Source organism: Pseudophryne corroboree, chromosome 1 (assembly GCF_028390025.1).
Source record: "Pseudophryne corroboree isolate aPseCor3 chromosome 1, aPseCor3.hap2, whole genome shotgun sequence".
Lineage (NCBI taxonomy): Eukaryota > Metazoa > Chordata > Amphibia > Anura > Myobatrachidae > Pseudophryne > Pseudophryne corroboree.
In genome coordinates, this window is record NC_086444.1 from 318,747,358 (window position 1) to 318,764,358 (window position 17,001).

Below are 17,001 nucleotides of genomic sequence, written 5' to 3' on the forward strand. Positions count from 1 at the left end.
ACCATATTTTTATCTCAAACCTTATTTGATCCTTATGTCTATCCAATTAATTTTTAAATTGCTCTACTGTCTTAGCCTCTACCACCTCTGATGGGAGGCTATTCCACTTGTTCACCAACCTTTCTGTAAAGTCATTTTTCCTCAAATTTCCCCTGAACTTTCAATAAGCCCTTCAATAAGACTGACTCTACTGCTAAAATGGACTATAGAGGTTGCAAGGCTATATGCGTGATATAGCACCTGTTAGCAAAGTCATGTGAAAAAGAAAGGACACTTATAAATCTTATTTTTGCACATTAGGACAAAAGAACCCAGTGGCAGCGTCCACCCGGCTCCAATAGCGAGGTTCCGGCCGTAGCAGGAGGATGGGGAACCGCCGCCTCCGACGGCAGCGTCCACCCGGCTCCAGCAAGCGAGGTCCCGCTTGCTGGATCCGGGTGGACGCTGCCATGAGACTCCAGTTACGCTGCTGCAGCTGCTGCTCTCGCAGTCTCCTCCACCCGTCTCCTCCTCCTCCGCTGCTCCCCCCACCCAGACAGTCGGATTTAGCCGCTCTTTGAATAGGGGTTGTCGGGTCCATTCCGACAACTCCATGTCGGTAATGGACCCGACTTTTATTGACTATACCCCATCATCAACAATCACCTAGTTCAAAAGAAGTCCTAACATTTGTTAAGTCTAAACTAATGAGAGAAATAACACATAAATGGTCATTATTTATTCAACAAAAATAAATCCAACATTAACACCACCATGTGTGGAAAAGCAAGTCCACCATATGATGCAGTAGCCTGTAGAATGAAATCACTCATGCGATAAAGTACCAGCCATGCTTGCAAAAAAAAGAAAGACAGTTAGGAGCTGATTGGCTGGTACTTTATCACTCTCCAAGGCTTAGTACATCTCCCCCATGAACTTATACAGACCTTTTAAGATTCCATCAGACTATTAATGGTTTAAGGTCTGGACTTTCCAAAATCTTTATACCTTTCTTTTTCTACCATCCAGTTGTAGGCTTGCTGGTGTGCTTATAATGCAAACCCCCGCCGATGGTTAGCGTACAAGTTCGATAGCGGGGACACTGCACATGTGTAGAATGGATCCTGCATCCTTGCACGCAGTGCCCCCTAAGCCCCAGCCTGATTTTGGGGGCAGGGAAGGGGCGGCGACTGCCTGCATTCCACCAAACAGATGCATGTCGTTTTGTGGGAGTGCAGAGGACAGTGTCTGCGTCTGGTGACGCAGCTGACTTCGGCTGCAGGACAGAGATGGCAATCCTGAGCAACCTGAAAGTCTCTCATATGACCAATGGTCCCGCGTACTGATCCGATGGTGCATCTTGAGATGCACCAGTGGATCGCGGAAACAGTCAGGATGCGTCTGTTTACACCAGATGCCTCCTGCTGCATTTGCATATGAACTGTACGGTATTGCACAGCCGCTTCCTTGCAGCTGTGTAATGTTATACAACTTTGAATCAGGCCCTTAGCACCAACAACCTCCCCCTCCTTTCTGGGTGCACCACAGATGCTTGCACTTGTGCCATTCCCCTCCTCTGTCGACTGTAGGTGCTGGCTGCATCTTTCCTGGGGCACCGCTGTCACATGACATGAATGCCCCAGACCACCTTGGATTCTGTCCTCTCCAGTCACCACCACTCTGACTCCCGCTTCCAGCTCAGTGCAGCATCTAATAGATCTAGCAACAACTGTTCAGCCCGTGGCTGGAGGCGCCAGGCTGCGCCCTTTCAGTCCCTGACAGTCTGTGACTTCAGCCACCCCTGATGACCAAGTAACATCTATTAGGTATCGTCCGTTAAATTAGATTAGACTATTCAAACTTAACTTTAGAAACTTTAGAATCTGGTAAAGGATAGATCACTTATGGTTATGTGCTGGTAAGCAAAACAAAAATTGCCATTTTTTTTTTGTCAAATATAAAAGGTGGGGTTCTACAAGTAAATGAGGAAATGTTCAGTCAGTTCTCAGGATTGGCATTATCTTTCCATGGGAAGTTTACATTATCCTCTCCATCCATGTGTCGATGCCTTCCTATTTACAGCACCCTGAAAGCTGAATAGGCAAATTTCAAATTTTATCTGTATAATCGGATCATTAGAGGTTATCACATGTAATGCAGATTGCCAGTTTTATGATTCAGTGTACCCCATTGCCCTGTATTTTAACAACTCCTCTCTATTGTGTTCCGTCCCAGGCTTATACAGTACAAGTACTTACGTGTATACATAAAGTGGCTGATCTACGTATGCAAAGTGTACATTTTGCACAGCTGTTCATGTCCACAACCCAGACTAAATCTCAGAACCACGGAGCAGGCAATGCAGAGTTCTGCTTGGCATGATTAAAAGCTGCCGATAAGAGCTGAAAATGTCACAGTGAGGACACGCCACCAAGCCACGCCACCCCCAAGGTGACCACAATCTGCTAGCAGTCAGACCCACCATCTGCATAAACAGGAGAGCAGCTAATCCTCTGAAGGCGATGGAATCACCCAATGCTGCAGCTTCTCCTGGGATTGTCAGGACACAGGAGCTTCTGCACTTTGGCTGAACCTTGTGTTTTGTTAATGAAACACTCAGGAGTTGGGATAAAATTTGGGTACATGTAGGTAAAAGTTAAGATGCTATGAACAGTATGTATCAGGCTCTTTTGCAAAATGGTACTGGTAAGTGGCCTGGAGTAAAAAGTATAACTTAAAGGAGTACATACATTTTGATAGTCCCCAAAACTCAGTACTGTGTGTTTGCTTATAGTTATGCTGGAGGAAAAGTATGTACCAATTGCTAAAACAGTCACTATGAAAACTGGCATAAAACCAAGGGTATGCGTCATTGGGTCGACCCAACTTAGGTCGACACTCATTAGGTCGACATTGCCACTAGGTCAACATGCGCTAGGTCGACAGGTCAGAAGGTCAACATGAGGTTTTTGACTGTTTTTGGTGTCTTTTTCTCCGTAAAGTGACGGAGGAACCCAAATTAGTGCACCGTGTCTCCTCGCATGGCGCTATCGCTTTGCTCGGCACAGATTACCGTACCAATCGTAGTCCACATGGATCGTTGTGAAAAAATCCCCCCAAAATTTGAAAAACTCATGTCGACCTTTTGACCTGTCGACCTAGTACATGTTGACCTAATGGCCATTTCGACCTAATTTGTGTCGACCTAACGACCGTAACCCAAAACCAATGTGTAAGACATTCATTTTTCCTATCATTTATGCAACGAGTTAAATAGGTCAGGCTTCAGAAATATCATGTATAATTTGTATAATAATATAACTCCTGGGTGTTTGCTATCAGGTTAGCCGCTATGCTCTGGCCCCCCCAGAACAGATTTGTGTGATTAGTAAGTGTAGAACAACAGGTCTCATGCGCCTTTGACAATGATAGGGTTAATGGCCAGTTTCAGTTAAACTGTGCTCTATATGGATATTGTCATTCTTCAAAACCCTGCATCCACTTACTCAAAAAGTAGAGAAGTTGCCCATAGCAACTATTCAGCTTCCAGCTAGCATTTATCAAGTACATGCTATAAAATGATAGGCAAAAGGTGACTGGTTGCTATGGGCAGTTTCTCCACTCTTTAGAAGGTTTGATACATCACCCCTGCTAATCCAGACAACAACACACAAAGAGGTCCCAGGTACGGATCGATTTTCCTATAGTATTGCAGGACAAGAACAGCTTGATGGTGGAGGCAAATAAAATGCAGCTTGTCAACTAGGATTAGAACCTGTGACCACTTTTGCTAAGAAGAAATATACAGACAAAAACTAACCCCCCCCCCCCCAAATGCATTGCTCTACAGCGCTTAAGCAGGAAAACAAAGCAAAACCATACAAACTTACTGTACCCTATATAACGCCATCGTTAAATGACGTAATATGAGGAAATTCTTTATCTCAGCTGAAAGCTGCAGGGACAGATGGGTTGAGGTTACGCGGGCGGCGCACGGGATCCCGGCGGTCAGCATACCAATGCCGGGATCCTGGTCGCCAGAATGCCTTGCGGGCTCGGCACAGGTTCTATTCCCACTCTATGGGTGTTGTGGACACCCACGGATGGGGAGTAGCCTGTTAGTCGGTATTGCGGCTGGCGGCATTGTGAGTCTTCGGGATCCTGGTGTCTGTATGCTGACCACCGGGATTCTGTGCGCCGGCCACGTAACCGCTTCCTGAGACAACTCCTCATTCCACTATTAAGCTGCCAGTGTCCCTCGCAGTGTATTTGCTTATTAGAAGCCTATTAGAATGTATGTATATGCAGAAATCAATGTCTATTACATATATGAGCAGAAAAGTGCCATGAAGGGTTATGTATAGTGTACCTATAAATATATACACTAGATATATGCTGTGAAGAAATGGGGCATCAGGATCAGTGTGCCTGACCTGAAGTCGGGGCATGCGCAATGCTAGAGAGAGTAAACAAAAAGACTGCCAGCTAGGTCTTCGCAGTGACAGCGCGTTACCACAACCATTGCCCCTGTAAAAAAATGCTAATAATCGCAATGATATTGGCTGAAAAAATTAGAGCCAATATCGATATTATTGCTAAATAGACCCCTTTAACTTTTATAACACATATATTCAAAATGATAATCCCATTATGTGCCACATTTCAATCATTTAGTATATAAAAGTGAATTTATATAATTAACCCATCTACTGCGAAAGGGGCCAAAAGGCCTATCTAGTCTTTCAATGCGCTCAGATTAAAACACCACTTCATAAACAACTGAACAGGACAAGACAAGACAAGCACAAATAAGGCCAAAATAACACAACAAAGTTATTCCTTGCAAAATAAATAAATAAATAAATATATAATCAGATAAATAAAAAAATAAAAAAACCAAACAAGCAACCAATCGAGATGGATGATTTGTGGAAAAAATTAAAAATTGGGAAGCTGGAAAAGCCAATCACCGTAAAACGTGCATAATAAAAATGGAAAAGAATAAATATCATATTATATGTATATATAATATAATATAAATAAGCTACAAGCTTTGAACTACCTGCTCCTGTATGTCTTACCATCACTACTGGTGTTGGTATTTAGCAAGGCTCTTTCTCGCTTCCCGCTATCACAAGAAATTTGACGCATGATAATGGCGTCTATGAAGTTGGCCGCAGTCAAGGTGGTCTTACCGAGTGATCGGAGCTCCTGTTCCTGCATGGAAAAGGGTTTATTTGGGGTCTTGTCCCTATTATGCTGCTCACTGGCTGGCACTGCAATCTGGTCCAGGGGCTGATGCGGTTGATTTTTCCCCTGTCCGTTGTTATACTGGTGAGCTGTACTGGCCACAGCTGAGGGGTGAGGCCGGGATTCCATATTGTTAATGGGTGACATCTGCTCAACAGTTGCAGGTGGCAGCTTTGAGTTGTAAATGTTTTCTGTCCTTGAGCGTTCAATTTTGGATTCTCGTGACCTTGCAATATCCTTCTGTACCATGGAATTTTCAGCAGAGTGGAAGATTTCTCTTTCATTTGCTAAGCGGTGCGAGGTGGTGGACATCAGTGCTGAGGATCGTATGGGTGAGGAACTGGTGGACGTTCTTTGGAGGAAAAAAAACCAAAGCAAAGCCTTAGCATGATAACTTCTACAATCACTTAGGGTAAGTACTTCAATTATTAGAATATACTTTTGCAAACTATTTTAGAAATGTCCTCTTCCCTACACTACCAGTTGAGTTTTAGAATAACTCAATTTTTCCAGTTTTTATTGAAAATTACAGTGTCAGTTAAATGTATCACTATCAGAACTAACACAATTGGAGATAAAAGAAATAACAGTGATTTTAATCAACTTTAACCTAAATTTGGACTCAAATTAGCCTCTTTGTGCAGCTATAACCACTAAAAACTACACTTGTGGAATTCTTTCTACAAAAATGTTGCAGAAGTTGCACTTGTAAATTGCTTTCACCCTTCGGTTCAGTTCATCCCAAACCAGCTTGATAAAGTCTGTTTGACGGGTTTATTAATAAGCCGGACGTTTATTGGTATGCATTAGTTCAAAGTTTAATGGGACAATGCTTTTAGCAAGAAAACATTGTTTGATTTGTTAAAAAAAAAAAAAAAAAAACCACACCAGACCGCTTAGTAAATTCACAATGAGGAACCCCTGCATGAATCAAAGAAATCCAGTCTTCAGTAGTCCACTGGTGGTGCTTCATAGCCTAGTCTCCATCTTTGCTGCAGAACAGCCCATTACATTAAGATTCAGGTTATTCACGGGACTTGAATTGCTTTTTCAACACAAAGTGGAAAAAATAGGATTTTGGTACTTACCAGGTAAATCCTTTTCTTTGAATCCATAGGGGGCACTGGAGTACTCTTGGGATATGGACGGGCGTAGCCGAACAAAGGCACTGAATATTCAAATTTAGGACTCTCCCCCCCTCCATATCCCCAAGTACCTCAGTGTACTGTGCCAGTGTTTTTTACTGAGCGAACAGGATATAGAGAGGATTGACAATGGAGAATTCCTATAACATAACAGACAACCACAAAGTTGACCTGTAACCTTATTGTCAACTAAACAGTTGACACCTTAACCGATAGAACTTTATAATTTGAACCAATCGGTGAAAATGTGTTACCATAAGCTCCTTTGAGCTTAACACCACCCAAGTAAAATTTGTTTACTAAGCTCCCTTGAGCTTAAAACAACCCAGGTAAAACTGCTCTGGGTGGGCGTCCAGTGCCCCCTATGGATTCAAAGAAAAGGATTTACCTGGTAAGTACCAAAATCCTATTTTCTTTATCATCCACTAGGGGTCACTGGAGTACTCTTGGGACGTACCAAAGCTTCCCTCGTGGGCGGGAGAGCTGTTTGATACTTGTAACAGTAGGCAGGCCAAAGCTGAATGCTGATGGCGCCACCATTCATAACGTGTAAACGTGCACAAACGTGGTGCACTGAAGGCTATGTAGCCGCGTCATAGACGCTCCACGACCCGCTGGGTCTGACATTCCCACAGAACCTGTGGGATGAACTATTACTGACGTAGGCGATTGTAACTTAGCCTTAAAGTAAGCCTGACTTGTAGTCATTATTATCCAACTGGATAATGTCTGCTGAGAAACTGGCTAACCCCAGTTTGCAGTATTATATAGAACAAACAACGTATTTATATCACGTAATGTAGACGTTCGGAACATATATAAACGCGTAATGCGTGTACCACATTCAGAATTCTAGAATGTGCTGTCCCCACAGGAACCACTATTGGTATATTGATGTGAAGAATACGAAAGCGGATTTCGTCCGAAGATCTGCTTTGTCATGAGAAAACTTAAATACGGTGGCTTGGAATACAAGGCACCCAAATATGAAAACAAAACCCTTGCCGAAGCACCCTTGCCGAAGGCAAGGCTAGAAGAAAAATGTTTTCCAAAGTAAGAAACTTAATTCTCATTTGTTGTAAAGGTTCAAAAAATATGAAACTTAATTCCCCTTTGTTGAAAGGGTTCCAAAATATGAAAACTGTAATAAATCTGAACCCAACCTCAAATCGCCTGGCGCTGTAGGTGGGATAAATAGAGTCTGAACTTTGGTGACACCTTGTAGAAAGATGTTTACAGACGCAAATAGAGGCAAACGTCTTTGAAAATACGTTTACCACACAGATACCTGCACTGTTAGTGCAGATGAACGCAGTTTTCCATCCCATCCCGTTTAACCGAATACGGGTACTTGAAGTATGATGTTGGAAACTTCCGAGGTTTACAACCTATGTAAGCACACGAAATTTTTTAATAATGAGCTGCCTTAAGCGGCTTACTATTTCGTTACATGGTTGGTATAACCGATACTGTAATGCTCTATTTTCTAAGAGGGCGGTTTGAACCCTCACCCCGTCAACCGCAGCTGCGGTACACAGATAATAGGTATACAGATAATAGGTATATAGGTAACTATGGATAAAAGAACGTTCCCTGATGTAACAGGTTGGACGTATTATGAGAGGGCTAAGATCGTGTGCAAGTATTCCTTGAAAATTCGAGAAGCAAACTTCTCCGAAACCCATGAGCTACCACCAGTATGACTGTGACGAACTGTCTTCTGATCCGTTTTGGCAACGGAGAGAGAAGCGGAAAATGGTGGAGCCAGATACACGATGCTGAATGACCCCATGAATGTGAGAGATTTCACCGCCACTGCCCTTGTGAACTGTTTTGTACACCTACTGAGCTTTTGTAATTGTGGCGAGATGCCATCATGTATACTTGAGGACAACCCCCTTCTGTGGACTCACATATGAAACACCTCTGGATTTAATGTCCAGTTTTCAAGATCCAAATCCTGACGGGTGAGATCATCTGTCTAACAGATGTCCACTCACTGATTGATCTCTTGACATTTTCACCTAATGGCGTTCTGAGCCATTGAAGATTTGAGTGACCTGCTGCATTGCCATGCGGCTTCTTGGTTCTCACTGGTTGTTGTGTATACAACTGGCGTTGCTTTGTTTGACTGCTTAAGGCCAGCGTGATCTAGGCATGAAAAAACAAAATTACATGAAACTCACGGTTGTTTCTCTCCACGGAAATCTTTAGTAAAAAGCGAAAGATGTATTCGTTCTGAAGAGAAACCAGAGTCTATGCCTGGTCAGACTGAAAGCGAATCATTTATTGCATTGTAAAATGCACAGAGTTCTAGGACATTTATCGACAGCAATCTGTCGTGTTTTAGAACCTTTGAGTTGATTTTAACTACAAATCCTGACTCTCTGTGACTGTCGTCCAGAGTATAAGCACCCTTGTCCCTCTGTGGAAAACGCGAGTGAATGGTGGCGAACTAAATTGAAAACACATCTTTATTCTTAATAGATGAATACACCAATGTACCGCTAGAGTGCGTGTACTTTTGTTCTTGCTGGTGTAGTAGGTAAAAGTCTTTGACTTACCATATTTATAATCTTACCTAGGAATTGACATCGTTTAGACAGACTTAGATGCGATTGTTTTCGAACTTGATCTGCTACCGCAGTATACTTTAGTAGCGCAAGTTAGAAGAACTTTGTTGATACATAGTTCTTATGTGAGATGAGCTATGATCCCAACATCACTTTGGTAAATACCGGAAGCGATAAGCAACGGTAGAAATGAAATGGGTAATGGTTGTGGCGATTTGCAAACGCTAGAACCTGTGATGAAGAAACCGGACTGGGTAAATACGCATTGTGAATTTCAAATGCAATTATGCAATTTTGTGGCTGCAAAAAGCAAATACTAACTACAGAAAATCCATTTTCTAACTGTAGTAAATGACTTGCTGATTGATACTGCAACGGAGCTGTTTGGTTTTGCTCAAACAGAGGGGAATAAGTAACTCTGACTCTGTTGGCGTACTATTGGCTGGTTTATAAACCAGCAAAGACTAAATGACATATTGCCAAACCGTTCGACAGAATCAATTTTGTACTTTAAGCTGTAAATAGCTGAGACATATATGAGTTGAAGTCATGAAATCTCGCAAAAGTAACATGTAAAGACGCGCTTCCACAATTATAAAAGAGGTCATCAAACCACTGGCTTGCTGACTGTGACGTCCCTTCGTTACAAAGCGTGACTGTTTGTTATAAAGGGTTAAAATGCCGTTACAAGTATATTATTTTAGGAGCAAACAAGCTCTGGCCTTGTCGCGCTTAACTAGCGACAATGAAAATAACCGGCGTTAGCAGAAGCTTAACAGATATACTCTGCAGCTTCTTTTAACAGTGATCGTCATGGTTTCATACATAGATTCTAGTGACCCAACTGTATCTTGGGTTTTTGTAATGTTTGACAGAAACGCATCTTCCCATGGTGGATCGCGTCCTTTTGGAAACGATTATGTATGGTTGTCCAAAACCCCGCACTATTCGGTGTGAGATTTGACATAGAATCGTGCATTAAATTATAAGACCAGTGACATAAACCCTTTGGTATCCAAAGGGAAATTGGCCCTTTGTAAAGACTGTCTTTTGTTAGAGCTGGCAGAGTCATTTCGAGACTCCGATTACCGCTCTTTTAATTTGAAATGCCAATGTTAACATAGGTTTCTTAAAAAAAATAATTAAATATTTTTAGTCTGCACTAGAGCCTTATTCGCTATGTAGACAGACATCATAATCGGCAACAGACAGACACTTGCACGACTTAATGAAGTTATTATATGGCATATATATATATATATATATATATATATATAAATATGTTATTGCTGAACAGCATATTTATCTCTACGGAAATCTTTAGGAAACTAAAGTGTTCTTTATGTGAAAAGTAGTTCACATGGCATATGAAACCCGAACCAAATTCCTACTAACACCCCAGCGCCTTCTGGTGGCTTAAAGATGTAGGGCAGGAATGTTCTAGCATTATCCTGAACTAAAAATTCCCACTAACACCCCTGCGCCTCCTTGTGGAGTAGAGGTGTATGGCCGGAATGTTCTGGAATTATAACTGGAAACACAGCAATGATTAAAATGGCCGCCATGCCATGTTTTCACATAAAATCACCGTACAGGTTATTTGCTGCAGTTTTAATATATAGGCTTAATAGCCTATTATACAGATTATACAATGATAACACAGGTGTAGGATACAGTAAAAATACATGAATTTAGTTATCCATTACACTGCCTGCAGTTAATGTTATTATCTTGCAGCCTTAACAGAAAATAACAGAAAACATGGTTAAACGTGGAATAGATTATGCCACTGATAGCCTATTGCAAACCAAAGCCTCATATATATATTATATATATAAATTGCTTAAACATATAATCACAGTTTATACTGATATCAGACACAGTTCTGGCAGCAAAAATCTTCATTATATATTATATATATAACATGTATAATCACAGTTCTGTGATATTATAGCCCCTGACACTGTATAAAAATCGCTTTGCTGCTTGTGTCTATTTTTAACCCATGCAGCCTTTGCTGCTGCTATGGCATTACTTCCCCTCCCCCATCCCCATGTTACCTGCAGCGTACGGGTATCGGGTGCAGGGAGAGGAGGAGAACGCTGTATATAGCGCCGGGGAGCCGTCCGGAAGAGCGGGCGGCGGCGGGCCTTCCAACAATAGTACCCAGTTTCTGTGTCCGGCATCAGCATGCGGTGACTGGAAGAGCGACCGGCGTCCGTGAGTGACGTGCGGCCGCTCGTTAACACACGGGAGACTCTCGGCGGCGCCTCTGTATTGGTGCCGGTCCATCAGCGCAGTGAGAGCGGCCGGCGTCTGAGTGACGTGCGGCCGCTCTGTAGGGTAGTTAAGCAGGAACCCTTCAGCGGCGTGCTTAGCGGCGGGTACAGTGAGAGCGGCCGGCGGCTGAGTGACGTGCGGCCGCTCTGTAGGGTAGTTAAGCAGGACCCCTTCAGCGGCGTTACAGTATAACATCACACACAGTAGGGCGGCAGCGTGCGCTGACCGCCCTGACACCCATACCTTGTGCCGTTTTCATCCTGGCTGTGACGAGCTTCTCTCTGCAAGCTCTGTTTTAGCCTCCAGCTTCTCTTGTGACGGGCTTTCTGTAAGCTCCTTGCAGCTGTAGCTCTTCCAGCTCTTTGTCTCATCCTGGCTGTGCCGGAGCTTCTTTCTGTAAGCTCCGTTCAGCTTGCAGGAGACAGTGGCTGCCTGTGGCTGTGAGGGTGCTCTTTGTGAGGACCGACACGCCATGCGCTCCTCTTATAGCGCCTGTGGCTGTGAGGGTGCTCTTTGTGAGGACCGACACGCCATTCGCTGCCCGTGCAGCGGCACTATCCCGGACCCATGTTTTTCCAGAAACTGGGAAGGGATGTGCTAAGTGTAAAAATAAAAATTAAAAATAAAAATTAAAAAATAAAAATCCAAGTGTGGTTATACCACAAGCCTATGTTCGTGCTGTGAGCACCGAAAAAACACTGACACAGTACACTGAGGTACTTGGGGATATGGAGGGGGGGAGAGTCCTAAATTTGAATATTCAGTGCCTTTGTTCGGCTACGCCCGTCCATATCCCAAGAGTACTCCAGTGACCCCTAGTGGATGATAAAGAAATATGGGTGTTCACTTTTGACTTGTAGTGTGCATAATATATTCCCTTGCACTCCTAAAAAGTCCTTACCGTAATACGGAGGGAGTGATGCTCTCTGTGCTTGTCATGAGATTTTTCATGCCAGTGTTTTGAAGAACGCTGGGACGCTGCTGGATATTTTCATTTGTTCGTGGGGACACTGGGGAGTGTTGGTGGCTGTGACTTTGTGCCGACAAGCGCCCACTGCTTTGCTCTGTGCCTGCAACAAAAACAATATCTAGAACTACATGCGAATATAATCTCCTTGGCCACGTTGTATTCCAAAATACATTGCCTAGCTGTCAACCCAGAATAGTTTGGTCAGGAAGAAGGTTATACTAAACAGATGTTGGAAGTCCACAAAGCAATATAGCTCTAACCTGGTCTCCATATTGGAGCATGCTCCACCGTTGTTGTAAGCACTGACTTTTCCCTCTCTCGCTCGCGCTCTGAGGTTGATGAGGTTTGCTTGGTCATGTGTGTGGTTGTTGCTGTAATAAGATAATCATTTATGTAACAGGAAAGACAAAGTAAAAACAATAAACCTATGTCTTGGGACAAGTGTCAAGAGTTCTCATACACAGATGAATGAGCGTCTTCATGCAAGTAAATAGGTCTCGGATACAGATAAAAAAAAAACAACACAAAACACTATTTTTGGTGGCAATCACTAAGTTGATGACATCGAACATAGTAATGACGAAGGGCAGCATGGACGGTGTAATGGTTAGCATTACTGCCTCTCACACCGCTGAGGTCATGGGTTAGATTCCCACCAAACTCCTGTGTGGAGTTTGTATATTCTCCCAGTGCATGCATGAGTTTCCTCCGGGTACTCCTTTTGCCTCACACAATCCAAAAATATACTGATAGGTTAATTGGTTCCAAACAAAAATTAACCCTACTGTGAATGTGTGTGTACATGTGGTAGGAAATATAGATTGTAAGCTCCACTGGTGCAGGGACTGATGGGAATGGCCAAATAGTCTTTGTAAAAGCACAGAATATGTGTGCGCTATATAAATAACTGGTAATAAATTTAATTTAAAGTTCTGACAAAGTCTATGCATTGTCAATAACCCTTACTGTGTCCACCTAGATGAAGACTGGATTGCAATGCTCGACCTCAGGAGCCTTCAGTGTGTGACGGATAAAGTTTGTACTTTTTTTTTACTGTATGTGAAACCCACCCAAAATAAATTCCATCAAAATTGTAAATGTTAAGTATGGTCACTGGCATAAATGCCACATAGAAAGAGAATTTGGTCGATTGTCCAGGTCTGCAAATACAATTTATGTAAACACATAGATCTCCTTCAAGTTTCTGGATCTAATTCAATGACCTACTAAGTGAAGCTTAGCTTTCCTTAGCATAAGCTGAGCTCTATGTTTCAAACAGAAGATGGGTTTTAACAGTGGGGGCGGACAGGCCCATTCTGCCATCCGGTTATATCAGGTCATAAGAACCCAGCGTAAATAGTATTAAGAGTATCCGGGGTATTGGGTCAGGAACCTAAAATTTTAAATTGCCTACTACGTGCCAGCATTTGGAGTGGATAAGACTGTCTGTTACTGGCAAATATGTTGAGTACAATGTGGCAATATGTTTTTTTCACAAATGCCTAATGGCTGACAGTTGTATCTGAGTTGCAAGGAATCTAATAAGTGCATGCTGGTACCTGGGGAGAGTGGCGAGCTACTTAGTCGGTTGCTGAATGTTTGGGGCCCTCCGGAAATGTAGGTTATTCGGTCCATGGTGGCAGCAGGGGGGCCTGCAGACTGAGGTATGAGGACGGGCAGGTGTGGCACTTGAGATAAGTCTATGATTCCTGTGAATTGTAAAACAGGACACTGGACATGAGCTACTGTTCTGGTGATGTTATAATGTGCATTATTAATGAAGTACAGTCACTTTAATCTCTAAATCATCAAAAATAAATATTCAATGCAGCAGCAAATTGCATCTAATTTCACTTTAATGTTTAATACATTTCCTGGACCCGACATCTGCTGGGCACTTAATTACTGCACAACTTTCATCTTCACATACATTCCCTTAAAGTTATTTTATACATTACGCAGCTGTGCAATGTTGTGATACTCTACAACACAACTATAGATTTCAACCTGGTTGCCAGGTAGAAGCAGACAGAGGTACTAGTAACAGGAATATTAAACTATAGCAGAGGAATGGTCATAAAAAAGGTACCAATCGCGCAACCATCTTCCTTGGGAGTAACATAGTATGAATAGGTCACACCACTAATCTACAAGTGGTCTGTAAACTTTTACCTATGTCCCCAAGGGTAAAGACAGTAGACATATGATGGGATAGTGTGACCATGTACTTGGGCAACACCCTATACCTGCTATGTGAGCTTATTATTATTACCCTAGTACTAGGCCTAGAATTATACAATACAGACATATCATTCAATGGAAAACTAGTTAAAATCTAACATACTGCATTACAGGACTTGGATAATTAACAAATTCCCATTGTTTTCTGAGTAAATAAAACAGACATTTACGGTCACTGTACACCATGTTTCCCTGGGAAACAACAAAGTGCTCAACTAAAGGGACATAGGCATTCTACAACATAGTGTGACATTCAGTGCATACTTCGAGGACCTGCTGTGTAGTTGAGAGCCATTGTGGGGTCCCTCGGTTGCAGCCCTCGCAACATGTCAGCCCTCTGCGCCATGGCAGTCGTTGGATTATGGTGCATGTGCTGAGAAGTGATGTAATCATTGATGATTGTCTGGCGGTTCTCCATGGCAGCGGTATCAGGGTATCCACGAATAAGGTATGGTGGGTAGAGGTGGGGGTAAGCTGGATTTGGGGCCAGGTGCCTGGGTAAGTAATAGGCAGCTGTAAAAAACAAACAGATGACCTCTCACTTTCCGCAGATGAAGTAGTAACACAATTATATAATACAACATGCTTAACAAATAATGCAGAAATGAGACCCTTTCGTCTAACCTGCTCAACAAAAACACAACTCAAAAAATATCTGCATAGATAAATACTACAATATATAATAGCACATGAATAAGCTAATTTAAGGATCAAAGCAGAACTTGCAGTCAGAATTTTTTTAGATAGCACTCTTGATAGGGCTGCCAAATTTTGCCATGGCCAAAACGTTACACATGTTGTTTACTTGCAGCGGCATGTAAAGGTTATTAGTGTGCCAGAACATGGGACAAGTTATATCCACAATACACTATGAGCAGCACAGTTCAGTGAAATAAGCAAATACTTTGGATGTGTGATCTGCTGAAAAGGGCATCTTCAATATATTGTAAAAGAGAATAACTATAGATACATATTAATCTGTAACTCCAGCATATAGTGTGAAATGTAGAGGCCATATTCTTGTAAGAACAATTAAATTGCAGTTTTGAATATAAATATAAGGGCATTGGAAAACGCGCACTTGCTGTTCAGTGAGTGGCTTCACCAGACGTTCTCTGCCCTTGTCAGTTAACCCCATGCACAGCCTGCTATAGTCTCTTGTCTCTGAATGCCTGTACCTGCCCAGTCCCGGAGTCTGGCAGGCGAACAGCCTACGCAGGGCATTAGATGAGGGAACCCACTGCTAAGGGCCAAGAAAATACACTGCCCATTTACTAGACTCTTTAAACCATAAAAGAACTTTGATAAAAAAAAGAACAGAGCAGCAATGAGACACTACTAAGGGGCACATCATATCTAAAATGCATGAATATAAAATCAATATTTCTGACTTGACTAGTTTTACTATACCTGGGAATAATAAGGATAATGTCAGCAAGATCAGTACATATGGAAATTACTACAAATGCAGGAGATGTCCAGCAAACTGAGATCAGTAGAAATGGGAGAAGTAGATGACAATGCTATACCTGCTTCCAATGGGATCCCTCTGGTTAAGGCTGCAGGGTCAAAGGCTAAGGGGATGTGACCTCTATAGAGATCAGCCTGGCTGACGCCACGTAGCAAGTGCTCGTAGGTGGACATTGCATGCATATGTTCAGGGACTGTGGTATGAGGCGACTTGGAACTTGACATTTCTCTTGGATTAGGGGTGCTCTTCCTTTCCTGAGTCACAGGTTTCCCAGAACTTATGCCTCCTGGAGGAGAAAAGAAGGCAAAACATGGTGAGTGGACCAAGGCTGTTTCTATTGCAAGTTTAGCTTCAGATGGTTTGTGTCTAAAACAGGATCTTGTAAGCACTGGGGCAGTGATCTAACTCTGGCGCTTTACTATGTTTTAGGCTCAGCACTCGAGTCTGACTTTTCCTCTCTCTCCAGTCCCATGTCAATCTCCCATCATTAAATAGCGACAGGTAAAACCACAATATGACGTCCTTTAGTGGAAACCGTTGTATGTAGAAAACAGCTGCGAGCTGTAGCTAGTTGTGCTGTCCACCCAGTAGTTGCAGAGTGCAAAGACCCCACAGACTTTCACAGGTTCTCATGGATAGAGAAAGGGCTACATAATATTTCTTTTGTACTAACCCACTATTGTATTTTTGTCTAAATAAACATACCCATTATTCTAACTATTCTACTTTACAGCCTTTTTGGCCTCTCATAACATTATAATATACAAGTGATACCAATCTATGTTAAAATTTCTGTAAAGATCACCTGTATAAAAATTGTTTCCCAATATCATAGCTTTAAAAAAAAAAAAAAAAAAGGAAAATAAAGGAGTAGTTGTAATTGCCTAATATCATTACTTCAGTGTTCACTGTTCAAAAGGAAAAGTTGTATATTGTAAGGAATAATGAGCCCTCTACTGTGAATTATTATGGATAATCAAAATAGCATTGGAAAGTCTAGACCATTGTATGGCCACTCTCTGGTAACACAGCCTTCGGATGCATGCTTGATACCACAGCTGCATGGGCAAGTAATGGTGCATACAGTACTGT

At 42.4% G+C, this 17,001-nt stretch overlaps 1 protein-coding gene and 1 non-coding gene across 14 annotated transcripts in view; both read right to left on the reverse strand.

Moving 5' to 3' along the window:
• NCOR2 (nuclear receptor corepressor 2) overlaps positions 1 to 17,001 on the reverse strand; it is a 713,121-nt gene that overhangs the window by 44,741 nt on the left and 651,379 nt on the right. For 7 of the 13 annotated variants that reach the window (XM_063964578.1, XM_063964577.1, XM_063964590.1 and 4 more), the window contains 6 exons: positions 15,968 to 16,195; positions 14,703 to 14,951; positions 13,757 to 13,906; positions 12,458 to 12,568; positions 12,129 to 12,297; positions 5,061 to 5,581 (listed from right to left, as the gene is read on the reverse strand). In XM_063964578.1, coding sequence (XP_063820648.1) covers positions 5,061 to 5,581; positions 12,129 to 12,297; positions 12,458 to 12,568; positions 13,757 to 13,906; positions 14,703 to 14,951; positions 15,968 to 16,195 — 1,428 coding nt within the window. The remainder of the gene's footprint in view (positions 1 to 5,060; positions 5,582 to 12,128; positions 12,298 to 12,457; positions 12,569 to 13,756; positions 13,907 to 14,702; positions 14,952 to 15,967; positions 16,196 to 17,001) is intronic. The other 6 variants (XM_063964589.1, XM_063964588.1, XM_063964586.1 and 3 more) reach the window with 2 other exon arrangements.
• LOC134961587 (U5 spliceosomal RNA) lies at positions 8,513 to 8,632 on the reverse strand. Its single transcript, XR_010187933.1, has one exon. It is a non-coding gene; the product is annotated as a U5 spliceosomal RNA (small nuclear RNA).